The following is a 27,500-nucleotide window of genomic DNA, read 5'->3' on the forward strand; positions in this document are numbered from 1 at the left end:
CTCCAACTTCTGCAGCCTTCAGACTATTGACTCATTTGCTGGCCACAAATGGCCACCCCTTCACTCCCCAGAGAAAACTCAACCCCATTTCCTTTTTTTTCTTCTGTTTTTGACACCGGAACAAGAGTTCTCTGGCTCCCTACTCCTCTGACTATCCGGAGACATACAGCAAAACATTAGGCTTTTTTATATCTTCCCCAAATGTAACAGACTCGTAACCAGAAGGCAGACCTCCATCCAAGAAGGCAGACCTCCATCCAAGAAGGCAGACCTCCAACCAAGAAGGCAGACCTCCATCCAAGAAGGGAGACCTTCATCCAAGAAGGGAGACCTCCATCCAAGAAGGCAGACCTCCAACCAAGAAGGCAGACCTCCATCCAAGAAGGCAGACCTCCATCCAAGAAGGGAGACCTCCATCCAAGAAGGGAGATCTCCATCCAAGAAGGGAGACCTCCATCCAAGAAGGCAGACCTCCATCCAAGAAGGGAGACCTCCATCCAAGAAGGCAGACCTCCATTCAAGAAGGCAGACCTCCATCCAAGAAGGGAGACCTCCATCCAAGAAGGGAGATCTCCATCCAAGAAGGGAGACCTCCATCCAAGAAGGGAGACCTCCATCCAAGAAGGCAGACCTCCATCCAAATGGATTCACCTAACATGCTCCATTCTCACAACAATAAACATGGCCCACCCCACTCCTCCCAACCCCACTCAACACATTCCACAACAACAAAACAACTCTCACGAGAATCAGCTCAATATACCACAATTAAATATCAATGGTATTTGCAGGAAAACAATTGAACTCAATCACTTCCAACACAGAAACCAAAGTGGGGTCATCGCCTTTGCCAGGCTCAACGGTATCCCACCGAAAGGTTGGAACTGGATCTCGACCTGAACCAAAATCGAATCGGCTTGGTCTTGTCGCCGACCCAACTCATCCACCAAATTTTGTCACAACTGTCCACAACTTTATGAGATAGCTTGTTATAAACTGTTTTTGGCTCTATCTCTCATTGGTGAAGAATCACTCTAAAAATTAAAAATTCTCGTATCCAGATCTGGATTCGGATCTTCACTGAAATCAAATCAATTCATCGTGATCAGACCCCCAACATATCCACCAAGTTTTGTCCAAATTCGTCCATAACTTTTTGAGATATCGCGAAAAATAATTTGAAATTTTTTAGTATCCGGATCTTCACCAAGATTGAATCAATTCGTCCTTGTCCCACACCCAACGTTTTTACCAAATTAGTCCAAATATGTCCACAATCTTTTGAGGTTTCCTGCTTGCAGACAGACAGACAGACAGACAGACAAGGGTGAAAACACAAGCTCCGTCCACCTTCGGTGGCAGAGGTAACTACTATAAGTGATAATATAGTGACTACTAAATTGAATGTAATAGTTAAGAACATGAAAGAGAAAGGAAGAAGAGTAGTTTAAAAGTCGAGTTAATTCACCATGTCACGAACAATGATCCCATGACTTGGATGTAACTGACCAACAGAGAAAGTGATGTGACGCACCAACATTTACACCAAATGTGGAAGTTAGGTTCATGGAAGGGCTTGGCACGGTGGGTTAGAGGTGGACGACAAACCATTATGCCTGGTGTTGGCTTAATGGTTACTTGGGTGGTGGACTTGGGTGGTGGACTTGGGATCCGAGGATCCTGAGTTCAAATCCTGTACAGCTGTTGAATTAATACCAGGTGGGGTTGACTCAGCCTGTCATCCTTCCGAGGTTGGCAAAACAAGTGCCAGCTTGCTGGTATCCTGTGTCGGAGTGGCGACCCGTCCAGGATTGTGCCCAATAGCCAAGGAGACTGCTTAGTTTAACACCAACACTCTGCACAGGATATGGTCCCAATGGATGGATGGAACAAATCATTGGCAGGGTGGAGAACAGGTTGTCAAGAGATATGATGAGCAAAACATGTGATAGGGAAATGATTAAGCCAGTGGGGACATGATTATCAAGAGTAAAATGTTTGTTTGAAATTGTGGGAGACACTGTGAGATGGCGATGAAGTGTCATTTTGGAGGTAGAGCATGAAAGTTGGTTCCATAGATGGGAGAAAAGAAAGGAAAGAAGATGGAAGGTGAACATCAATTAAAAGGTGAACATCAAAAAAACAAAAAGTTATTTCCTTGTCTGAGTTAAAAATTAAAATTAAAAAATTAAAAATAAAAATCTAATGTGACATTACCTTCAACAAAGCGAACTGATGACTGCTTTCGTCTGCATGTGGCTGGGGCAAAGCTTGTTGGTGTGGGGGGCATCTTGGTGAAATCAGGATGGCTAGAGATGCCAACAGGCTTCACTCGAGCAATGGTCTCATGGCTGCGCTCAATGGCAGAGGTGGTCACCAGAGATACTGGCTTCCCTTCAGTATGTGGCTGCACAGAGTGGGAAATTCAATTTAGAAAAACTGGATGGAAAAAGCTACCTGTACGCTTGTCAAGTTAATATTCTATTATAATTATCATTCACTTTTTTTAAACTCTTTTGTTCGAGATAGCACACCTTTCTTGTGCTTGCTGGGTTGGACCATATGTCAGGGGTTTCCCGTTGACCCTGAAGGATGGCGATGGCCTGATCGTGAGGGTCTGATGGCCGAGGACATGCTCGACTTTGTGCTATTCTACAAAAAGAAATCCCACAATTAGGAAACATTTGGACACTTCTGTAAAAATTGAGAACAATTTGCTTACTTCGACACCGGTAGCGTCATCAAATCCTGAATCAAAATGTCTTAACTCGAGTCGAGCAGTCTCAAACACAAATCGAAGTCCCGACAATTTTAAACAAAATGACACTAAGGCAGGCAGAGATAATCAGTGAAGTTAGATGGATGAGATTGCTTTCACCGAGGAAAGGACACTGCCAAAGATGGGAATGAGGTGAATCATGTGATGTTACACGTGACATAAACATGCGAGGCAGACTGCATGGAATGGGAAAATGGCAAAGACAAATTAATATTTTTAAAGAAGCAGAATAGTGGGTAAACCTTAAGTATCTGGATTCTCAGAAAAGGGAGTGAAGTTAAATGGTAAGTACAGCAAAATTATTTTTTGATTTAGGCCAAAATGTAGCCTCAACTTTTATGCCCCATAATGAGCATTTCCCTGCTTTGGGTTTTCTCGTTCTTTATCTTAAAAAAAAAATTCTCTCTTTCATTATCCATCAATCAGGAGAAGTGAACTGTTGCAGAATTTTTTTTTCTGTGAGGTTCATTTGGCTGTGCCTGGATGGGTTTGAGGGTCGAGGAGTAGCGACTGAAACCCGAATCCTCTCCAGGTTCCTCCTGATGACTCCATCTTTGCTCTTTGCCCTTTGCTTATTCGGGTTCCTTCTGATGACTCCAATGCATTATTTGGTCTTCCATTTGATTCGGCTGGGGGGAGTCTTTCACGAACCGGCTGGCCAGACCAGACGTTTGACTGCAGGTGGCAGTCATTTGGAATTTAGCCAAGGTGGTGGCTATAACTCGTCTCTTCTTCAAAAAGGACAGCTTGGTTTCTTTAACGGCCACCAACAAATGGTAGCAGTTGGGAGGCCCGGCTTGACGTCCATCAGAGGGATGGTGCACTTTGTGATGCTACGCCATGCCCACGAATCACCATTCCAACAGTTACTATGCTTGGAGTCGGGTCAGGAATTGACCCAGGCTAGACAGCTCAAAGGTAACTGTGCTACCTCTGTAACATCCTGTTGGTCAATATTTTATTGAAAGAGTACAATTGCATTTCCAACGACTACAAAAATGACTCGATGGAGTCACAGGTTTCAAGACTCAACTCCAAGGGTTTTGCATGCAAGGCAAGTTGGAGGTGACAAAAAACGGGCTGGTCAGAATCGAAAGCGGGTTATTGGGTCGCCGAAATAGGTGACCCTTATTGTCAGTAATTCTGTTTGTTTGTTTGGATGTTTGTTCGTTTGTCATCAGCATAATTGGTAGTAAACGTGGGCGGATTTTGACCAAACTCAGGTGGTAGGTACATCTTATGACCGAGTGCTTTGAAAATTGTGATGGTTGCTAGGGACGCTTTGGTTCCCCAGCAACAACCGAAAAACCTTCAAAATCGGTACCGTTCACCCGAAATCAATTCCGAAAGCCATTATCCCACGTAGGGTTATGAAATTTGGCACGAATGATCTACAGGTGATGATGCTCTATCAAATATATTCCGGTTTTTGTGATATACGGAATACTTTACCCGCAGCGCCCCCTACAATTAGGGTATGCGCGAAAATTGAAAGCCCCCTTGCGACCAGGTGAGTGCATCGATACGAATGAAACTTTGCAGGTTCATGGTACTCAATGAGTACTACAACTTTGCCTCAGGACATATTGACCGATTTTGCTTACATCAGGGGTCAAAGGTCAATTAGTGCAAAAATCGATAATATGCGAGAGCTGGAGGTGCCTTCGCGCCAAATGCGACTCCTCCTCGGGTTATGGTCGGATGGTCATGAAAATTCACACTAATCGTCTGGAATACATTGTGTACAAACAATCGAGCCGGATTTTCGATTTAGATCTTTGTTCACCCCCAGCACCCCCTCAAACTTTGGGGATTTCCAATTTCAAACCGCATTTTCGGTACTTTTCATTCAAATTGATACCGAGTAGTTGTCAGAAGATGGAACTCGATGAGATTTGGTATGCATAATCTTAAGGTGATTCTCTATCCGCTATATGACATCCATTTTTCTCTATATCTTATAGTTTCCATGCTCGGCGACCCATTGCCGCCTACCGGCTTGTTTTTGTATTTATCAGACGTGATCAGAAGTGATACTGCGTGCGGAATCCTGGAGGGTGGTGACATGGCCTTCGGTGAGAGAAAGCTCATGATATCACACAGCCAGTTGATTGGAGGGATACATTGCATATCGGCTACAGGTCGCTCCAGGGGTGGATGCGTTCCATTATCAATCAGCTTGTGCAGCGCTTGCCAAGTGGCTGAAGCACGAAAGCAAGCACTTCATTTGAAAACCATTGACAAGGAATAGCTGACTTGGCAAGTGATAGCTAGCATTTTGGTAATGGAACACACCCCTCCCGGGGTGTGCTCAGCAAGCTCTCTGCAGGAAATTTAGTAAATGAACACATCCCAGGTCTATCAGTCTGTGTCAATCCTTGCGGGTGGAATGCAAGTGAAATATTGCGTTTTTAAAGTTGATCGTACTTTCCATCCAATACGCGTTTTGACGATGCTAAAACGGGTCTGTGGGTTTTCAGAGACAAAATGGGCCAAACCTGTGAAATGCGGGTCACTTTCCATTTGTGGTTTAGGTACAGAGTGCCGCAAAGTCTTCGGCCTTTCAAGTCTTTGGTGAAGTCATGGGTATTAAAAAGCATGCGACTCAAATGTGAGTGAAGTTCAAGTCTGAATTTGGGACTCTCCAAGCACGGTAAGTGAACAGCAGAGAAAATCATCACTCCAGTTTGCACTTTGGTTTGATTATTATTCTTGTCATGGATACGTATAGTTCCATACAGTTAAACTATTTGAGAGTCGCACCAGCTCAGACATGTGGCTCACTTTGGTTCCTCTGGTGAGAAGCTGCGTTGTGGGTTGCGTCCGTGATACTCCTTGATGATGTTACGGATGTTCTGTGTTGGTTCAGGCATGCTGTCACCTGTGAAATCTGATTAGGCAACAAAAGGGGAACAACATGAGTGAAAAGGTACAAAAACTTGGTCAATTTACAACATATTCTTCTTCTCAACATCTCTTTCTCCAAACACTACATTTTCCCTTTAAACCTGTTGATGAAAACGAAGTTCATGTCGTACAAAAACAGTGATGACGTTTTCATTTTATAACGTGAACTTTAACAATGAGAGCCAGGGCCAAAAACTACAATTAGCACAATATGTCAAAAAAGTTGTGGGCGGATTTGGAAGAAATTTGGTGGACAAGTTGCGCGTGTGTGACAAAGACTAATTGGTTCGATTTTTGTGAAGATGCGAGAATTTTTTTTCATTTTTTACAAGTGATTCTTCAACATTGAGAAATGGGTCCAAAAACGATATGTGTAATGATGTCTAAAAAAAAAAGTTGTGGATGAGTTGGTTACGTGACAAGTACAAGCCAATTAGATTTTGCTTCAAGTCCTGATCCTGATCCGGCCTATCAGTGGGCCACAAAATGTAAACTGTTCAGCCTTGTTCAGGTGTGCAATCAACGAGTACTGGTCTCGTTTATATTAGCATCGTTTTGGTTTGAACCGGGTGAACATATTTATTACGATCCAATCCCACCCATTCAACAAACATCAATTTATTATTTCAAAAAGAAAATCCTGGATTTGCTACAGATACAAATAAGAGCAATCAATGGGTGAGAAATGTCTTAGAATTTGGTTGATTAAAGATAAATATTTAATGATATGTGGTGGAATAAAAATTCCAAAGGAATCTTACCATCAGCATAAAGACTCCCTCGCTGGAACACAAAACAGTTCATGAAACATTAATCTTTCCGACATTACATGAAAGAGGAAGCATTCTGTTGTGCTTTCTTTAAATTTGCATTCACAACAATTTCAAGACATAAGACAGGTATTCAAAAAAGTATGTGAACAAGATGTTCTAAAGTCCGAGACACTCAAACATTATTATTTTTCAAATACAACGTAATAATATTCCTTTCGCACTGTAAAGGGGCATAAGCTGCTGATGCAGTTTCATTGGCAAGGAGTACAGTCCTGGCCACTCTGACAGAGGTTATCCCAAATGGTTATGACCCCAGTACACTGGTACTCATTTCACCGACTCGGAAGGACGACAGACTGAGTCAACCCCACCTGGTATTAATTAAACAGAAGCTCAAACTCAGGACCTTTAGGTCCCAAACCAGCCGCCTGAACCACGAAGCCAACACCAAGCTTTTCAAATATAAGTACATATAATGAATGTTTCTTTTTCCTTCTGAATTACATCGACTTACATTGAAAAATAAACTCGAGCGAAGTCGATGGTGTGCCATCGCAAATACCTACGCTTTCCACCGAAAGCAAAGTTGAAAGATGGCAAAAAGTTCCACCAGGAATTAACCAACATCAAGTTTTGAGTTAAATATTTTTTTCCCCATTTTGACCTCTGTGTGACCCTAAGTCCTCACCCCTTGAGACATGAACGGGGAGGTGCCAAATCAAATTTTTTTGAGTCTTTGGGTCTCTCGCTCTCAATAGAGGTAGGTCAGTAGTCTTTCTGTCTTCTACCGTCTCCTCTCTGGCTTTGCCCCCCCTTGCTCCATCTATGATCTGTCTCCCCCAATATTTCCTCAGGGCGCTCAAGGTCCGCCAAAAACCCTCTTCTGGTGAAACTACCAAAATCAATAATCACTGCTCACCTTCACTCCTTCATTCCTCTTTTTTCCCCCACCTCTGGAACAAACTCCCACACTTTCTTCAATCCGACTCTGACCTCCAGGTCTTTAAAACAGCTGTTCACCATCATCTCATATCTCCCCCCATCCAAAACCTTGATCTTTACTACCCCCCACTAATCCACCCCAAACCCACCTCCTTCAAATTCCCTGTTTTCCTTCCTAAAAGTCCTCGTAGCACCATCTTGTTTACCCTGTGTACCCCACCCCATCCCTCTCCCTTCCAGAGATCTCCTATTGCTTTTGTTCCCCACAATTTTGTGCTTCCTTCTCCCACCCTCTTGTCTCTTGCCTTGTTATATGTTTCTGGGTATCAACTCTTACATGAGCCTCAATTTGGTATACAATTTTTTTTTTTAACGTTATGTATATTGTGCGTCCCCCAATATCGATTGCACATACAAATGTGTCCGTAATCGCATTTTTGGGGGATTTGATCTTTTTACCCCACCCTTGGAGGGGCAAAAAATGACACTGCTCTTGCACTTTCTTCTTGCCATGTGGTATCATAACTACCAAGTTTGGTGAATTTCTGCCCAACCATTTCAGAGGAGATAGCATGACGGATGGATGGACAGATGGATGGAGCCAATTACAATATCCCCCACCCTCCCATTTTTTTTCAAAAAGTGTGGCGATAAAAAAAAAACGTTGCCATTTCTTGGAGACTTGAGAGGATCTCCTTCATAGAGCCTTGTGAACAGACAACATTATACAGGTCTGTCCCACCTTTGCGTCAGCTCCGGCTGATGGGGCTGGAGGTGGAGGATACAGTGGAGGTGGCGGGGGAGGCTGTTGGCACATCATCTGCTGGTACACCATCTGCTGAGCCTGCAAACACAGCCATTACTTAGATTTCTGCAAGAATAATGGCTTGAAATGCCCCTGGTCCAACAATAGGCGATGCAGAATATCATCTCAGGAACAAAGCAGAATCAAGCACGGTTTGCACTCGAATGGAAGACTTCTGTGGAATGCAGGCTGTTAGAGGCTGAGGATTTGCAGGACAGCTTCAGTGCTGACTGGTCATTTTGACTCCAAATAGTAAGGATAGCCTTTATCACATAAGTATGGATACCGTTTACAAAAATAAACAAAGAGGGACTCGGTAGACAAAGGACATGTGGGCAGACAGGAAAGGTTGACAAACAGGGTACTAGGGTAGATGTGGAAAAGTTCAGGTGAGCTGGAGGAAAGTCAATGAGTCAATAAGAAATCAAGAATAGGAAGAGAGGGTGAAAAAGAGATTGTGACAGCCCACTGTTTTTTGAAGAGTTTAGAGAAGAACATGACTCAACAGACTCAGGGAAGCAATTGCACAATTTGGAGATGAGTGGGACTGCACTGCTTACGGAGGCACAAGGTGAGGTGTGGTGGCATCAGACCACGGATGGGAGCCACATGGCCATGGCACTGCAGATGCTTGGATACTGTTGGGAGCTGATATCAGACAATAAATTAATTTGTTCGATGGAGAATTTGAAGATTCCCTCTGCCTTAGAGACCAGCTTAGATATACAACACTGGGCAAAAACAACAAAAATACTGTTAAGGATTCAGCGACGGAGGGATTCTCAACCCACTCTGGCCGTCTCCGGGGTTTATAACGCCGGCGGGCTCGGCACAGGCCTCGGGTCACGCGTCTTCAATCGCGATACCAACGTAATCCTGAACCTTACCAGTTGGGGAAATAGAACCCCAGTTACAGACTGGTTTTGTCAGATGCCGAGCGTTTTCTGCCAGTCTGTAACCATTTTGGTTTTATATGCCAATCGAACGGATCGTTCCTTGACGCGACACAAATTAATCCATAGCGGCAACTTCATACGAATCAACCAGATTTATTGGGGAACATTGGGGAACACAACACAAGCAAAATATTCACGACAATGTTTTAATTAATCTATAACCCGTTCTTAACTAGGGAACTACGGATTACGGGTTTCGAGGGGGTCCCGACCGAGATATGCCTTAAACAACGTGCAGACAAGACAGACAGACAGCATGCAGACAAGACAGAGTACTTGGTGATGTTTCATGGACGAGAGGAAAGTGTCAAAAGCAGGAATGTCGCTCGTAACAAGCCGATGTCCACGGATTCAAGCCCAAGCTCGAACACGCCGTGTGGCGAGACGGCGCTCGCCTTCCCCCTTCGCACCGCACGCGGTCTCCGTGCGCTCTGACCCTGCGTAAGGTCGACGGCACAAGACTGTTAGATCGACGATGGGTCCCAGCTGGTTTCTCTCAAGATCCAGCATACAGGTCCAGGCCTGGCCTGTTCACCAGACAAGTGCCGGGCTCCGCAGGCTGGGTCCATGGGATTCCAAAACATCGTCGAACCGTGAGGTGAGCAGGGACAGTCAGAGGCTCCGTCTCCAGATGCCGGCCGAACCTGTCGATGACCTCCGCTCGAAGCCGACTCCAGACTCACACAGCAGCCAGGTCCTCTTGAAGCAGATAGCAGCTTCGGCGCTCTCAGTTCCACCACCGCCGGACTCGGCCGACTGCAGTTTCTCTCTCGGCAGAATCACCTCTCTCTTTCCTTTTCTTTCTGCTTTCCTCGAAGCCCGACTGCTCAACTCCGTCCGCTCCCTTCCCTGCCTTTCTTGCGGCTCGTTCCTCACGAAAAACAGACATAGCTGTCCCGTGTACAGCCGATCGGCGCCACCTTGGCGCTCACAGTTTCACCACAGTTTATTTTCCTTCTCGCCTCGAAACCCGAGCACGCCTTGGAACCGACTGTTCCCCCAAACGGAACCATTCCAAGAGGTCCTCATTCGCTGGCTCGTGAGCCACTGGCTCCTCCGCCTTTACGAAGCTGACAAAGTCTTCTCCCCAGCTCCACCTCCCTCTCCAGGCCACTCCCCCTCAGCCAACTGGGTGGGGCCTATCGTCCAGAGAGGGGAGGAAGAAGAAGCCCTCGGCACACCACCACTGTGCGAACAATAAACATGCATCCTACACCTCCCGACACACATGTAACGTCCATTTTACCGAACAGCCTAGCGAGACATGCATTTAATGGGGGATCTGAGCTAATCCAATTATATATTTAGTAGCCTATGAAGGGCCATTTCGGTAACAATACTTTTTCTCTGCTACTGAGGGAAATGCAGGTGTTCTTGGCTAAATCTGGGCTGCTGATTTCAAATCTGTAGTCATAATTTAAACCAGCACGTCAGGTTTTCAAAATGGGTACACATATTAATGATACCCAGCATGCTATATTAGATACGTTATTATTGCAGATCGCCACATTGTACATCTAACATCAGTGCTTAGTAATTAATTTCACATCGTATTTAGATAACAATGACAGCATAGGCACTGTTGAGACGTGTTCAGAAGTGTGTGAGACACTTGCTCTTGTGCTTGTGTGTGGAATCGGTCTCCCGTTGAAGGAACCAGCAGGAATCACCCATCATGTTTGGGTTGAACCGGCCTTGATACCTACTTTCCATGACCGAAATGTCTTGGTGGAACCTTTCACCCTGCTCGTCGCTTCCCTCGTCCAGATTTGGCGGGAAGAAATCATGATGAGACATCCTGCAGCCCATTCGCTGATAGGCCTTCAGCATGTTGTCCACTAATTCTACGTACTGTTCAGCTCTATGGTTCCCAATAAAGTTCTGCACAACCAACACAAATGCTTCCCATGCTGTAAACTCGAGTGGGTTCAGTTTATTTTTGAATAAAAATTTATCTATATAAAGACAGAGTGAATGTGTTGGGAAAGGATCGAGATACTCAATGACATATTCCATGTCAATGACAAGTATTTTATTTTCTGCAGCTTCAGAAAAGTTCCCAATGATTGTCTTCGGCATGAGTGCAGTGAAGAAGCTCCCTTGGGTGAGCTAGTGAATTGAGGACATGAAGTCCTCATTCGTGCTACAGATCTGCAGGGGGCGGTGTATGCATGTATGCATACATACATGTATTGAGTATTCATACATACATGTATGTATTGAATGAAACGGAAGACCAAGAAGGAACCCGAAGAAGTGAAGAGCAAAGATGGAGTCATCAGGAGGAACCTGGATTAGGATTCGGGTTTCGGCCGCTACTTCACAACCCTCAAACCTATCCAGGCGCAGCCAATTGATTCCTACAGAAAAATTTATGCAAGAATTCACTTCTCCTGAGAGATAGATAAAGAACGAGTGGAATAAGAGAGTAAAAGAGATGAAAGAGAAGAAAAAGCAAGAATTGTAATTCTTGCTTTTTCTCAGTAGTAATGGATAGCAGATACAGGATGGGTTGGTGATCAGATACAGGGAAGTATTGATACTTGCATAGATTGGGCAAAAGATTGGCAGATGGAGTTTAACCTGAGCAAGTGTAAGGTGTTGGGGATGGGAAAGAACAATGAAAATAGAGATTACAGGATGCAAGGGGTAATTTTGGAGCGTGTCACACAGGAGAAGGATCTGGGGGTGGTAATAGATACGGGAGGTAAGCAGGTAAGCACAATGCCAGTTAGCTATAGGGAAAGCAAAGAGGGGTTTAGGTTGTATTCGGAGGGGGATCAATTATAAATCAAAAGAGGTGGTGTTAACATTGTTCAGGAATTTAGTGAATGCCACATCAAGAATATTGTGTGCAGTTCTGGTCACCACAATTCAGGAAGGACAGAGATGCAATAGAGAGGGTTCAGTACAGGGCGACGAGATTGATTCCGTGCCTAGCTAGACTCAGCTATGAGGAGCGGCTGAAGGAGACAGGGCTTTATTTACGAGAAAGGAGGCGGTTACGAGGAGGTATGATAGAGATGTTTAAGATAATGAAAGGTAGAGATAAAATTAGTGCAGATGAATTATTCAAAAGAGTAGACAGTAATATGACCAGAGGCCACAGTCTGAGAGTAAAGAAGAGGAGAGTTAAGACGGTAGTAAGGCAGAGGACTACTACTTAGAGTACTTAGAGTACTGAGAGAGTAGTTAATGCATGGAATGGTCTCCCTGGAAAGGTAGTGGCAGCAGAAAAAGTAGATGAGTTTAAATTAGAATTAGATAGGTACCTGGAAGTTCTGGAGATAGAGGAGTATGGGGATGTTGATGAGACTTTTAGGCAGTTTGAGCATTGATGGGTGATTGTGTACGGAGTGCTGTTGGTGGGGGTCTTGTCAAGGGGAGTTGTGTGGTTGATGTTGTGTGTTTTTAACCAAGCCCATGCACTTGCACATACCAAGCCTTTGCACATACACCATCAAAAGGCACTTGGAAACTGGAGGAAACTCTGACAGGAAGAGGTCTGGCAGACCCAAAGCCACAACACAATCAGAAGAGAAGTTTCTGAGAGTCAACAGCTTGTGTGATAGGTGGCTCACAGGACAGCAGCTTCAAGCACAGCTTAACACTGGTCGAAGTAAGGAAGTCTCAGTTTCACCTGTGAAGAGAAGACTTCGAGCTGCAGGTTTGACAGGTCGAGTGAGAGTAAGAAAGTCCTTGCTAAGATGGCAAAATAAGAAAAAGAGGCTTGCCTGGGCCATGAAACCCTGCCAGTGGACTACTGAAAAATGGAAGAAGGTGTTATGGACCGATGAATCAAAATTTGAAATCTTCGGTTCATCACGCAGGGTTTTTGTACGCTATTGAGGAGGCGAAAGGATGGCTCCTCAGGGTGTGACACCAACTGTCAAACATGGAAGAGGAAGCGTGATGATCTGGGGCTCTTTTGCTGGATCCAGTCGGCGACTTGCACAGAGTGACTGGCACCTTGAACCAAAAGGGCGACCACAGCATTTTGCAGCGCCATGCAATACCCTCTGGTCTACGCCTAGTTGGTCAGGGGTTCATCCTACAGCAAGATAATGACCCAAAACATACTGCCAGGCTCTGTCAGAACTACCTTTTTCATATATATATATATATATATATATATATATATATATATATATATATATATATATATATATATATATATATATATATCTATATATCTATGAAAAATTACATACCCAGACCAAAAATCGAACACCAGGGTTCGATTCCTGGTCTGGCCATATAAGTTTTTCATGTACGTATGTACACACGTGTGTGTCTCAGGATTGAATAGATCGTCATTGGGTCTGCAGTCTCATTTAAGCAGCTCAACTTTGTTGCAACAGGGAAAAGTGAAGTGATTGTCGATACACACCAATTTTGACGCAAACCACAAGATGCAACCTTGCTTTTTACACTTTGTTTCAATGCAAGTGAAATCTGCTGAGTGTAAAAGAGTGTTATGCAGATGTACCAAGAGATAGGCTTGCTGGTTGATCAAAGCTTGTTGTTGAGCCATCATGTTCTGCTGTGCTGAGTTTTGTTGCTGTGAGGCTGTGGGATACATGAAGATAGATGGAAAAAAATACAAAGTTTTGAATTCATAAATATGGGAGAGGAGACACCAACGGGGATCATATAATGCAAGTGAGCAAGTTTTCCCGTTCATATTTTGTAGACCTTACGTATAGTCTTACATCCCAAGTTATATTGTAAAGGAAGAAGAAGAAGAAAAAGAAGGAATTTTCATCATTCTTAAACTGCAGGTAATTCTGCTATTAATTCTCACTAACAAAACACCAGGAAGTGCCTCTCACTTTCCACTGAGAAGTATAACATTATTATAACCATCCAGAGGTGGAGCATTGTTCCCAAATCTATCCCGAGCAACCGCATTTGCCAGTATTTTGGAACCAAGGATAAGAACCCTTGTGGCCATTTGAGAATGCCCTGCCACTCTGTAGTGCAGCAAACTTGAGTCTTTGTACATGAGGACTTCGGTCAAAAATCTGCATCAACGCATTGATGGAGAGCATTCCCAGCACCTTGAAGGCACTTAAAGCAAAATGTCATGCCTGTTTTAACACTCATTGACATAATGTTTTGCAACTACATTATTTTAAATTTATTACTTCCACCAATGAAGGTGGAAGGAGGTTGTTTTCACCCCTGTATGTCTGTTTGTCTGCTTCCGTCTGTTTGTCTGTCTGTCTGTCCGTCTGTGTGCAGGATATCTCAAAAAGTTGCAGACGGATTCCGACAAAACTTGGTGCACACATTGAGTGTGTGATGAGGACAAAATGATTCAAATTTGGTGAAGATATGAAACCGGATCTGAATTTTTTTTCATGATTCTTCACCATTGAGAGATCAAGCTAAACTGATATACATCATGATATCTCAAAAATTTATTGACAGATTTGAATGAAACTTAGTGGGCAGGCTGGGCGTGTAACAAGAACGAATTGATTTGATTTTGGTGAAGATCCAAATCCAGATCCGGATACGAGGTTTTTTTTATTTCATAAAGTAATTCTTCACCATTGAGAGAAAGGGCCAAAAATGATATATAGCATGATATTTCAAAAATGTAATGGGCCCGATATGTTCTTGTGGATCAGGCATGACGTGGCAGAGGTATGTGCTCTACCGAGTGCCCTTCTAGTTAAACATGTGATAGCTATCACCATACGAGATAGCAAAGGATCACATTCGCACTTTAATTGAAATTTTCTTCGTCCTTTTTTCAATTAACAGTTGCACCTATTCTGAAAAACATGATGAGCTTTTCTACATCAATGTCTGCAATGGTCTTTCGATGAATAATCGCAGATGTGATTTCAAAAATACATAAATAAATAAATAATTGAGCTAATGACAATACTTGTACAGGATTCATTTTGCAAAACCCATTAACAAAATCTGAAAACAATGATTCACAAAGATGTCCATGTTACAACTTGCTCGATCCTCATGTCCCTTCATATAAAAATGTAATTTTGCAAAAACAATCGACAACCTCTTAGATTTTGCTCAAGTCATGAAAAAAGCAAAGATAACTACAAAGCATCTGAAAATGCAGAGCCCGTCCGCTTTGTATACGGAATTCTTCTTCTTCCTTATGGCAAACGGTACCTTTGACCTTTTGACCAAATTTTTGATTTGTCTTCTCAATATTCTCATAATAAACCTTTAAGGAAAATTTGATGACAAAAGCTCAAATGGTTATGGTCCAGACACACACACGCACGCACGCACACACACGTGATTGCAAAACCCCGTCTTCCGCTGCACGGGGGACAGGATAACTAGAGAGTTCAAAGAACACCTTACCCCACACAGTCTTGAGAAACAAGTACATGGGTAGGGTCTATGAACAGCAAATTTGATTGGTCGTGATGATGTAAAATGCTGTCATATTTTGTCCAAGTAGAAGGAAGGGTTTTGAAAGTGCAAAAAAGACGATTTGTGTTTTACAGTGTATAATTCAATTGAAATTAAATAAAGATTTTAAATGTCAAAGAAAAAATAATTTCGGAAGTTAACCACCATTGATGCAGCGTCTTATCCACCACCTTATTTAACACATTACATTAGGTATTCGTGCCTGTTGTTTGTGTCCTTCATGACGTCCTTGAAAACAGTAAATTTACTGTTTGGAATGATTTTCAATTTTGTTTGACGAACAGGTAGGCAGACAGAGTAAAAAAAATATATATATATATATCATCTCACTCCTCTTTGCATGTGCATGGTCGGGACGAATTCAGAGGCCAAATACTGATAAACTACAGGTTTGTGTTCTGATTTGTGTTTCTCGATCATCAACTGACATTTCTAGACAGACAGACAGACAGACAGACAGACAAAGAGAAGTGAACCAATTTCCTTTACCCCACTTTTCGCTTTGCAAGCGTGAGATATGCCTGGTGTTGGCTGAATGGCTAGAGTGGTGGGCTTGGGATATAAGGGTCCTGAGTTCAAATCCTGCTTTTCTGTTGAATTAATACCAGGTAGGGGGTTGACTCTGCCTGTCATCCTTCCAAGGTCAGCAAAACGAGTGCCAGCTTGCTGGTATCCTGTGTCGGAGTGGTGACCTGTCCAGGATTGTGCTCAATAGCCAAGGAGACTGCTTAGCCAGCACCAATACTTTGCACAGAGTATGGTCCGGATGGATGGATGGATGGAAGCGTGGGGTAACAATGTACTTACAAGCTCTCACCCTGTTTCAAAAGGACACTCAATAACTGGACTACCATTCGAAGTTCTAGGAAAAGGTGAAGTTTCAGTTGCATCTCGTCAATGGTAATTTCATCCTTCATCAGGAAACAATGCTTGAGATGTTATGATTGTGTCTTCACTTAAAGGGCTTGAAACATTGCCACATCTGACCTTTTTTGCCCGATATTGCTGCAAATGTTTGGGAATCTGAAATGATCTGCTTCATGACATCCATCATTCATTACAATCTTCCGAAGCAAGTGTTATCAGTGCTTTAAATGTGCCCAGTGCGGCAAGAACTCTTTGCTGATGACTTCACCCGCTGCCGTACCATCTGTCATCGCTCTGATCGGCAGGGCTGCAGCCTCTTCACTCTCTGTAGATCTGGATAAAATCACAAGCTGGTCCAACATGTGGAGCATGTCTTTCAATCCTGACAAATCTCACACTCTTACGATGTCTCTCCGAAAGCACCGTCTGGAACACCACCCCCATCTACTTTCTGACCAATCCTCTTGAAGAAGTCCTTTCATTCAAGCTTCTGGATCTCACAATCTGCCATGATCTTTCCTGGGAGAGCCACATTTGGCCTTCAAAGACAGTCGCCGACTGGGCATCCTCCATCGTGCAAAGTCCTTCCTTGGTACAGCTGAGCTCATAACCACTTACAAAGCTTTCATCCACAGCCTGATGGAGTAGTGCTCTCCCCTCTGTGCTGGTGCTCCTACCTCTCAACTTTCTCGGCTTCACGCTGTGGAAACCAAGGCATTTAGGATCATTGGTATCTCCTGCGATGAAGCCGAGTCGTTTGGTCTTTCACTCTCTCACTGGAAGCAAGTCGGTGGTCTTTCTGTCCTCTACCGCCTCCTCTCTGGTCTCCTCTCTGGCATAAAAAGATGGCGACTGTGCACTGGGTTTGGCAGGAGAGCTTTGAGGTATACGCATTCACCATTTTACTGTCTCGCCTGGGTTCGAATTTTAACCCAGCTATAAACTGTCAACCTGGTGTTTTTCAAACAAAGGGCAATACTTTTACTGGGAAGGCAACGGTGAACCGACGCTCTGCAAAGAGTATGACACATTGATGATGATGATGAGGACGACGACGACGACGACGATTGTCTACAAAGTAAGAAGAAGATAATGTTAAAAACTGACATTTGTGATTTTGCCACTTTTTAACACGTTCATTCATAAAAAACGAAGAGCAGGAACTTTTAGTCTGCAACTTGTATACTTCCCAAAAAGGGAAGAACACAGTACTGGACGGTATGTATCCATTTTTGTTGAATTTCAGCTTTTACATGAAATCACATCGACAGTATCTCCTCGATCTCTCCATATAAATCGTAGCTCTCAGAGTATGGAGCTTTGTTCCCAAGGTATGTGGACTCATTAACACGGTAAACACAAAGTACTCAAACTAAACTTAGATTTTCTCGAAATTGCGAAATTGGTCATACTTGTGTTCTTCCATTTTTGGGCAGTATAAAGGTCACATGAACAACAACAAAAATATATACATCTAAAAATCCATCTGTGTCACTCTGAATATGACTGCGTTGTTTAAAACGCCTTTGGATCAGAAGGTTGTAATGAGGTAAACAGCTCATGGACACTGCACACCAACATGCAATCATCATGCATGCAGTTACTCTTCATCGCACTAATGAGTCGCGTGTTCAGCAGCGATGGAAGTCAACATTTCCATCTTTTTATCATGCCAGCACAGCAGACGCATCATCAACAGCTCACCTGGAATACCTTGGTATGTTGGTATTGCACTTGGCACTAAGCCTGGTACCAACGGCATCAAGTAGGGGCCTGCAGGTAGTGATCATACTGCCCCAATCATTACTCCGACTTCATCTACTTCATGACAACCAACTTCATGATGCTAATATCTTACCAACACTTAATTTTAAATGTCATGAATGCAAAAAAAAATTTAACAGATGTAAACTGTATTACTTCTTCGGCCTGAAAGATTATGAAAACTTCATGAATTCGCTATGACGTCCAAGGCCTTAAAACAATTGTCCACTCCTGCCAAGACGTCTCCACACATATCTCTACCATGCAGGCTGTTCAGTTGCACATATGTATTCTACCACCTTCTCAGAGGCTTGGCTGCTGCCAACTAAAGATATCCATCGTCACTTTTCATACAATGCTTAACCTCTCGGCTTTTTTTTGCCGCTTCCTGCCCTCGTCTATTCCATTTTGCACTTTCGCCTGTCTCCTTAAGTCAAAGCTAATAATGCAACATCAAACATGAAGAATCACAATTGCAACACATGCTTCACAGCAGGTATCTGTGAACAAGCTAAAAACAATGTTTAATTTGGTGTGGATTGCGAAACAAGCTTGTGACCAGGGATAAAGCTGTGTTGACTCCAGTGCATGGGAAAAAGCAACACTTTACACCTCAAGGCAAGATTTTAAACATGACAAGACAATTAGCATGCTTTCTGGAAGAATTAATTACATCGCGAGGATGTTTTTTTATTATTAACTTCTTCCACTGGCTTATTGGCAAGTGACGTCAGACACTCGGAGAATCCTGTACTACTCTTTTGTCTCTGCTGTGATAAAAATTGGACCCAAAATAAAGGGTTAGGTGCTGTGCAGATAGTTTGCTGCTGAATCCAAAGGGGGGTAATGTGGGCATCTTTTCATAGACTCATAATGCTGTGAATATACAGTTACTGAGCAGTACGTTTAACATAAAGTAACCATCATGATCAAATTCTGACTTTCAGTCTGGGTTGAAATCTTGTTCATGATAAGAATACTCCAAATTTATCAATCTAAACTACCATGATACCGAATGTCGAAAACAGTAAATCCACAATGAGATAAGACTACATGTTGGACATCACCTTGTGGAGCAATTGGTGCCATGTTGCTTGGTACAGTAGTGGGAGGTGGTTCTGGATTTGAACCCAGGTCTCCACCACCTTTCATCCGTCTGGCCATGGTGGATGCCTTCTCCAGGTCCTGAAAACATAACAGACCAAGTATTACTAAAACCTCTCAAAAAAAAAAAGAAAAAAAGATAGGAACCATTTTGTGATGATTCCATGATAGTAAAACTGAAAAACGTTATCACAAGTTTATTTGCAAGTTTACTTTGAGGGACTGGTTTGAATATCGGCGACATGATGCATCACAAAAGCGTCATTTTGAAAAAGAAAACTTACACCATTTTCAGAGGGAGGTAGTGGGCCAAGCATCTTGTCAATGTATCCATCAAAATGGTGCTGAGAGGCAGCCTCTAAGTTTGCTACAAACGAAAAGATTTAAAATTAAATGTATGAAGCTTGACTTCCTGTATTTTAAACATTGCAGCTTAAGATAACGTTCGAGGTTTAAAAGGAGGAAAAAGTTTCACTCGCCCACTGGACAAGTAATTGTAATCCTTTCCGACCATCCATCTGAAATTTCACTAGCCTGACAATTTGGATCAAAACAAACAAAAAGTTTTCACAACAAAGCTCGGTAATCTATGTCCATCTTTGTTAAACCTTAACTAGGGCAGCACATGGTGAAGGAAGTGATCGTTTGGAGGTGACAAGTGAGAGACGAGTTTTTTTTTAATCTCTAACTAAGCATATGTACTTTTTGTCCCAATACTTTTGGGCAAATAATGTAAACACATTAAATTATTGCTGCCCATAATTCAACAATTCATTTTCTGTTTTCGAAAATTGAAGGATTCAAAGAAAAGATGAGTGGTGATGATTCACAAGCCACGTTTCACGTAAGACATTCCACAGAGAACCCGGGTTTGTCAAGCTTGAGGTTTCCATCAAAGTGCGACCAGATTGGGTTGAGTACATCGTTTCCATGTTGAGGTATGAGTGTGAGAAACACCTGTATTATGTGTTTGGCAAAGAAGGCCAGTAGGTCCAACAGAGTTTGGCGTGATGGGAGATACCGGAGGCATGGAAGTTCTAGCTTCAGCGTTGCCATGTGAGTTGTTCATACTGCAAACACCAAAGTCAAAATTGCAAATAACTGGTTGCATTTGGGAAGATGCATATTCAGTACTGAAGGCACAACCATCTAGCCCCTGGACCTCTTTGCGGCCACTCGGTGGTCGCATATTAAGGCCACTCGGTGGTCGAAACAGAGAACCAGCGCCTGACATATTGAGCAACTTGACCAGTTTATTGTTCTTTTGTTTTTGAATTTAAAGTCAAGAAACCAATTTTAAACTCTCCAACTGGTTCCTCAAAAAACAGTCACCGTGTGACATCAATTATAGCTGAAAGTTTATCAACAATTGAAGTCTGTAAAATGTAATTTTGATGCTTTCGGAGTTTCGAATTTGTTAAAATTATTGTGATATGACCATCAGGGCATCGGTGTTGACATTTCACCTCAAATGATTCTCACTGCATAATCACCATGACGTTTTGCAGAATAAGAATCAATATCAAGGGAGGGAGATGTGTACACATTCTCATTGATATTCCAAAAAAATTCCATGTGTCATGGCTGATAAATACAGGCAGAAACAGGGATGAAACGCACAAGTTCGTCCTGTCAGGAGAATGAGATCCAAGGTAGGTTGGTGGTTGGCAGTGGAATGCTGGAGGATGTTCGAGAAAGGAGATGAGGTCCAACACATAGTCATGTCCAGCTATCTCGAGCACGTCACCATTTTCCTGCAGAGCTAGTGACCAGCCACGGCAGCTGTCCACCATGCCCCTAGTGCCACAAAGAAAACAGCAAGTTGATATTTTACTTTTTATGCATTACTCGACAGCAAATCCAGTGTGAAGAAGAAATTGTGCTTTGCGTCGTTTTGATCCATTGGTGAAACTGGCGGATTCAACACCGGTACAATTCTCGACCGACCTTATGTGCTGTGGCACATTCTTGGAAACGCACAATATAATTTTTGGCATTTTTGAAACAAATGTTAGTGATCACAACATATCATACTCCATATCATAATTTTGAGAAGGATCCATTATATTATGAAGACAGGAGCGAGAATTGCTTTCCAATACATGTCTCCCAGTCGCAATCCAGAAGAAGAAATCCTACAACCCACCGTGTTTGGGTCAATTTGGCAAAATAAAAGGAAAAGCAATTTTTATTTCCTGGTATCTTTTGTAGACAAGAAACAAATAAAGACAACTAGGTTGGTGGGAGTATGGCAGCTTAGCTGCCAGGGTAGCTATAATTTCTTGAAGTGAGACTGTGTCGCTGATGCAGTGCTCCTCTACCAGTACAAAAACTGGAACTGGTACTCATTTCGCCGACCTTGGAAGGATGACAGGCTGAGTCAACCCCTGTTGTTGTTCTTCTTTCGGCTGCTCCTGTTAGGGGTCGCCACAGCGGATCATCCATTATGATCCGCATACTGATTTGGCACAGGTTTTACGCCAGATGCCCTTCCTGACGCAACCCTGGTCGCCTCTTACGACACAGGGATAATGATTGGGTTTCGCCATGATTCCGGGCTGCCCTATACCCTCTCATAGCGCGGCCCAGCGCAGAGCTCCCGTCCTCAAGCGATCCTCCAACCCAAGCCTCCGAGTATCCGGATTACAGGTGCACGCCACTACGCCCGATAGGCTGTCAACCCCTTGGTGTATAAATTCAGTGGCCGACGGGGCTTGAACTCAGGAGCCTAGGATCTAGGATCCCAAGCCGCCACCCTAGCCAGTGAGTCAACACCAGGCTACAACTAGGTTAACAAACAGGAGATAAAAATTAGTTTGCTTGAACGCAGGTTCGAACTGATACTGGAACCAAAATGAAGAAGAACAACCTTTCCAACCCACCATGCTTAGTTTGTTTATAGGATTTGCCTATTTCATCTTTAAAAAAACAAGAGCTCAGGTGAGCACAATATACGCCCGAACAATTTTTTTTTTAAAATATGACACAAAAATAAACAAAGCGCTTATTTTACAATGACTCCTGTCTTTGATTTAAAAAAAAATCTCAGACCAGACCACGCCAGCGACGAGATGAGGGCAGAGAACCAGACTAGCGCCAGCGAGATGGAATCAGACCATGCGCTCGAGTAGACAGAGTGTAATTATTTGCTCTCCTTTGTTTCGTCCCCTTCTCGGGCGTGGTCAGCTCATGCGTGGCCTGCTGTCATTGGGCGAACCGCGTGTCGCGGCCCCACCTTCTTGCAAAGGACCGCCCCGGCTCTGATCCGCTCGTCGCCCATTGGCCGAAAGGGGCGCCAAGTTCACTGATTGGACCGGGGGGGGGGGCGTGACGGCCGACCGCCCCTCAAACAAGGAGAGGAATATGGTCCTGCGTGAGCTGCTCCTATTGGTCGACCATCGGCAACCTCGCTCGCATCCCCTGGATTGGGCAAGAGAGACGTCAGGTCCTTGTGAACTCCGCCCATGTACGTGCTGACATGCACGTGTGCAATGGTGCCGGTGGAGGATGGTGGAAGGAAGTGAGGGCAGATGTCGTTGGTGTTGTGGTTGTTATAAAAATTCTAACTATCAAAATAACTCCGCAGCGCATGAACATCCAATTCCCAATAGACTAGGGACGGGACCCTAACTAGAAACACACACTTACCGATATAACTGAGCTATAGGGGACGGCTGTCTGTCTGTGTGCACAAGGCTTCCAGATTCGTAACAATACTTCCAGCAGATAAGGGTGCAAATAATTGTTGTGGTTTGTAAAAAAGTTTTATGTAGAGGTTTCATTAAGAGAGTTAGGCATTGAAACGGTTACTTTCAAGAGTATAGGAAATAGTGTCATGGATTTGGAAGCCTTTCGCACACAAACAGACAGCAGTCCCAGTAGCTCAGTTAGCTCGATAAGTATGTGTTTATAGTTAGGGCCGCACCCCCTATGTCTAACGGGAATTACATGTGTGCGCTGCAGGTTTCTTTTATAGTCAGGTTTTTTTTTTTTTACATCGCCAACAAATCTCCTTCGTTCTTCGCTCATCGCCTCAGCTCCGACTCCAACCCTTGCCCAATCAGGAAGTTCATCACCTCAGGGTGACTCCGCCTTAGCCAGATGGAGAGTTCGGCCCAACCAATTAGGGGAGGCCACTGATCGCCCGACAACCACTCGTCCAATCAGGAGGCGAGTGGGAGGGGAAGTGATCCCTCGGACCTGGCAAGAAGAGCAGAATGGTTGTCAGAAGCATAGTACTGCAGTGATCATGGCCGAAATCTTTGCGATGGCTCCTCATGGTGGCTTGGTCTCGGTCGTAGTCTGCAGTCCTTCGCGGTGGCTCATCATGGTGGTGGTGGCCAAGCAGCCAGGGTCGTGGGCCCGTGGATTTTGGAACGTGGGTTTGAGTCCCACCGTGGTGGATGGAGTGCGGTGTGACCGCATGAGGCGGGAAGGTACCCGGCCAGGCTCTGTTCCCCCAGCTCGCCTTCCCTCTGGGCTGAGGGGCCGAATAAAGACCCACTGGGTTCAGTGTATGTGAACATGTGTATATGTGCATGTGTGTGTGTGTGTGTGTGTGTGTGTGTATGTGTGTGCATCCGTCCTTGGGCCCCGTCTAAGTAGAAATTGTTAAGTGCCTGTGTTCCTTGTAAATTGCATTTCAAATATTCGGTTTTAACTCTGCTCTTTTCGTGCACCCTGCCCCATAAAAATAAACCCCCAATTGTTCAATGTACCAGCTCGTTGTCTGTCACTTTATTTCATTGGCTTCCCTAACTCCCCAAAAAACAGGCTTGTCACCAACCTCCACCCTTTTGCTCCTTTCTCCCATTTGCAGAACTGCCTTCAGGAAGCTGTTCAACCTCACTTCCCCTCAAGGACTTCAAGCAAGTGATATGCCATCTGATGACAATCTCCATCCCCAAATAACCCAACCTTCTTACTTGCAGGTTACTCCATAATCCCACATAATTTTCTCATCATGATCCTCCACCCACCTCATGAAGTAATGGAAATAACTGATGACAAACACTTCTAATCTTAAGAGTGATGCACAAATTATGTACTTTGGAAACGGGTGGGGGGGGGGGGAATAATAATAACAAGAAGGTATATGCAGAATTGTGCTACTACATGGACAACAACATCCTGGTTGCCATGGCAACCACTTTAGATGACGAACCTATGTCACGACACACCGTCTCCACAGTCTGTACCTATGCACCAAATATGAAACGTGAAAGTTGAAAACTTTGGGAGCTAGAGTGCGAACAGGAACAGACGGACGGACGGACAGAAAAACAGACAGACAGACAGAGACAGACAGACGGACGGACGGACGGACGACCGGTATCACATAATGCGCCCCAATATATATATATATATATATATATATATATATATATATATATATATATATATATATATATATGTATATATATTGTTGCGGATTCGCGCCCGCCGGCGTGCGAACGGCCACGTAACTCGAATCGCGGCACGTCGCCCACCGGACGGACAATCCAGTCGTGACCCTCTCGGACTAATGCCGGGAACTAGTCACGGGTGGACCTTTTGGTCTCACCACGATCGTGCCAATCGGCCCCCGCGTGGGATAGGGTTGCTCGCCAAATTAGACCTACCTAAGTACCCACACGGAGGGTAGACCGGGCGATCGCACCTCGCCGCAGGTCGACTTCGGACACGGGCCACTTTAAGCGACCCGTTCCGTACTATCGGGATAACCGAGCGGTGTTATTCGTCGGCCTCGACGGTTCGATTAATTATCGGGCGTTTTAGCCCACGACCAACCCTTTACGTGAAGCAAGATGGAGATTCAATGAAAGAAAAGACGAAGCGAAGCGGGAAAACAGTTCAACATAACTCACATTTATTTCGCGATGAACGGGAAGCACAGATATACAATTACACCAAGAGCACATGTAAAAGGAGAAGAAACACAATATTACACAAAAAGCAAATATAAAAGAGAAACACAATGCAGAGCTATCCGACTACCGAGCACACGGCAACACTTATACAATTTTACTTCACAGACGGCGCCGACAACACATATTCCCAAAGCAAAAGAAAAGAGAACCACCCTCCAGGATGAGGGGGGTAGGCGGGCCTGGGGCCGAGACCGTGTCGGGCCTACCCGTCTGATGATGAGACGCAGAGCGGCGGCGGCGCCTCAACTCCGCGGGCCTCGCGGACAGTGTCTGGTAGGGGGTGGGAAAGGGGCCCCCTTGTCGCACTATCTCAGCGCGGGGGGAAACAGGAGGGGGTTGTTGATGCTCGGGGGATGGCGGATATCACCCTGTCTCAGGTCCCGCGACGAGCGTCTCCTCCTTGACCTCGGTCGCGTTGCTGGCCTCTCCCTCTGCAGCTCCCGGCACCGACGCGAGCACCCCCTCGTCCGCCTTCGCCGCCGCCACTTCTCCACAGCTCCGTCTAATCGCCCTCTCCGTCTCCTCTCTTGGCTCGTCCCAACTCTTCACTCTTGACTTCTCCCCTCCGAACTCACAACTGCCAACTGAACTCCTTGGCGAGCGCGGCCGTTTATATCCCCCGTGGCCTCGCTCCCCCACCTTTGACCCTTTACCTCCGACCCTTCACCTCCAACTGGCTCCCCATTGGACCGAGGAAAAGTGGGCGTGAATGCTTTTTGATCCATGAATTTGCATATAGCGTCCTCACTCCAACGCCCTGGAGGCGGGGCCAAATCGCCCCAGCTCGCCGATAGGACGGAACAGAAGTGGGCATGAGTCGTTTTTGATCCGTTTTTCTCGGAAAGTCCGTGATGTTTTTGAATACGCTGCTCGGTGCGCGCCCTGCACGAGTCCAGTATCGGTGCCCACGAGTAGCGCGAGATGGTGTGGATGCGATGGTGGCGAGTTGTGACGGTAAAGGTCGTCGCGGTTGTGGTGAAGCGGCGTTGTGGTTGGTGGTTGTTGTTGTGAAGCGGTGTTGTGGTTGGTGGTTGTTGTTGTGAAGCGGCGTTGTGGTTGGTGGTTGTTGTTGTGAAGCGGCGTTGTAGTTGGTGGTTGTTGTGTGATGGCTGTTGAGACGTGGTTGGTGGTGGTAATAATGGCGGCTGGTCCAAAATAAAGATAGTAAAAGAAAAACGGCTATCCTGAAGAGTCGCAGCCCGAGTGAATGACATTTATTCCCTCTAGACAACGGGTTTATATATATATATATATATATATATATATATATATATATATATATATATATATATATATATATATATATATATATATATATATATATATATATATATATATATTGTTGTGGTTGACGAAATTCACAAACCACCATTCAGGTCCCTTAGGTGAGATATCTCTGTAAGTATATGTGTAGTTAGGCCCAAACCCGTTGTTTCGAGGGAATAAATGTCATTCAGTCGGGCTGCGACCCCTCTAGATAGCCATTTTTCTTTTACTATCTTTATTTTGGACCAGCCGCCATTACAACAACCACCAACCACAACGCCGCTTCACAACAACAACCACGAACCACAACGCCGCTTCACAACAACAGCCACGACCTTTACCGTCACAACTCGCCACCATCGCATCACCACCATTCTTGCGCCACTTGTGGGCACCGATACTGGACTCGTGCAGGGTGCGCACCGAGCAGCGTGTTCAGAAACATCACAGACTTTCCGAGAAAAACGGATCAAAAACGACTCACGCCCACTTCTGTTCCGTCCTATCGGAGAGCGTGGGGCGATTTGGCCCCGCCTCCAGGGCGTTGAAGTGTGGTCGCTATATGCAAATTCATGGATCAAAAAGCATTCACACCCACTTTTCCTCGGTCCAATGGGGAGCCAGTTGGAGGTGAAGGGTCGGAGTAAAGGGTCAAAGGTGGGGGAGCGAGGCCACGGGGGATATAAACGGCCGCGCTCGCCAAACAGTTCAGTTCGGAGGGGAGAAGTTAAGAGTTCGCAGTTCGAGTTCGCGGTTGGGAGTTGTCGGTGGAGCTGGGAAGAAAAGGACGGAGCTGTGGAGAGGTGGCGGCGGCGAAGGCGATCGAGGGGGTGCTCGCGTCGGAGTCGGGGAGCTGCGGAGGGAGAGGCCGGCGGCGCGACCGAGGTCGTGGTGGAGACGCTCGTCGCGGGACCCGAGACAGGGAGATATCCTCCTTTCCCCCGAGCATCAACAACCCCCTCCTGTTTCCCCCCGCGCTGAGATAGT

General features: G+C 44.7%; 1 protein-coding gene across 8 annotated transcripts in view; it reads right to left on the reverse strand.

Moving 5' to 3' along the window:
• Positions 1 to 27,500, reverse strand: part of MYO15A (myosin XVA) — a 374,107-nt gene that overhangs the window by 71,857 nt on the left and 274,750 nt on the right. For all 8 annotated transcript variants that reach the window (XR_015060712.1, XM_085890857.1, XM_085890855.1 and 5 more), the window contains 10 exons: positions 20,938 to 21,114; positions 20,275 to 20,387; positions 19,602 to 19,684; positions 19,281 to 19,398; positions 13,652 to 13,731; positions 8,144 to 8,245; positions 6,448 to 6,469; positions 5,564 to 5,669; positions 2,535 to 2,652; positions 2,218 to 2,407 (listed from right to left, as the gene is read on the reverse strand). Coding sequence is in view for 7 of the 8 variants with exons in the window: in XM_085890857.1 (XP_085746983.1) it covers positions 2,218 to 2,407; positions 2,535 to 2,652; positions 5,564 to 5,669; positions 6,448 to 6,469; positions 8,144 to 8,245; positions 13,652 to 13,731; positions 19,281 to 19,398; positions 19,602 to 19,684; positions 20,275 to 20,387; positions 20,938 to 21,114 (1,109 nt within the window). In the remaining variant the exon portion in view is untranslated. The remainder of the gene's footprint in view (positions 1 to 2,217; positions 2,408 to 2,534; positions 2,653 to 5,563; positions 5,670 to 6,447; positions 6,470 to 8,143; positions 8,246 to 13,651; positions 13,732 to 19,280; positions 19,399 to 19,601; positions 19,685 to 20,274; positions 20,388 to 20,937; positions 21,115 to 27,500) is intronic.

Source organism: Eptatretus burgeri, chromosome 8 (genome assembly GCF_056783735.1).
Source record: "Eptatretus burgeri isolate ZD-2024b chromosome 8, Ebu_testis_v1, whole genome shotgun sequence".
In the NCBI taxonomy this organism is placed as follows: domain Eukaryota; kingdom Metazoa; phylum Chordata; class Myxini; order Myxiniformes; family Myxinidae; genus Eptatretus; species Eptatretus burgeri.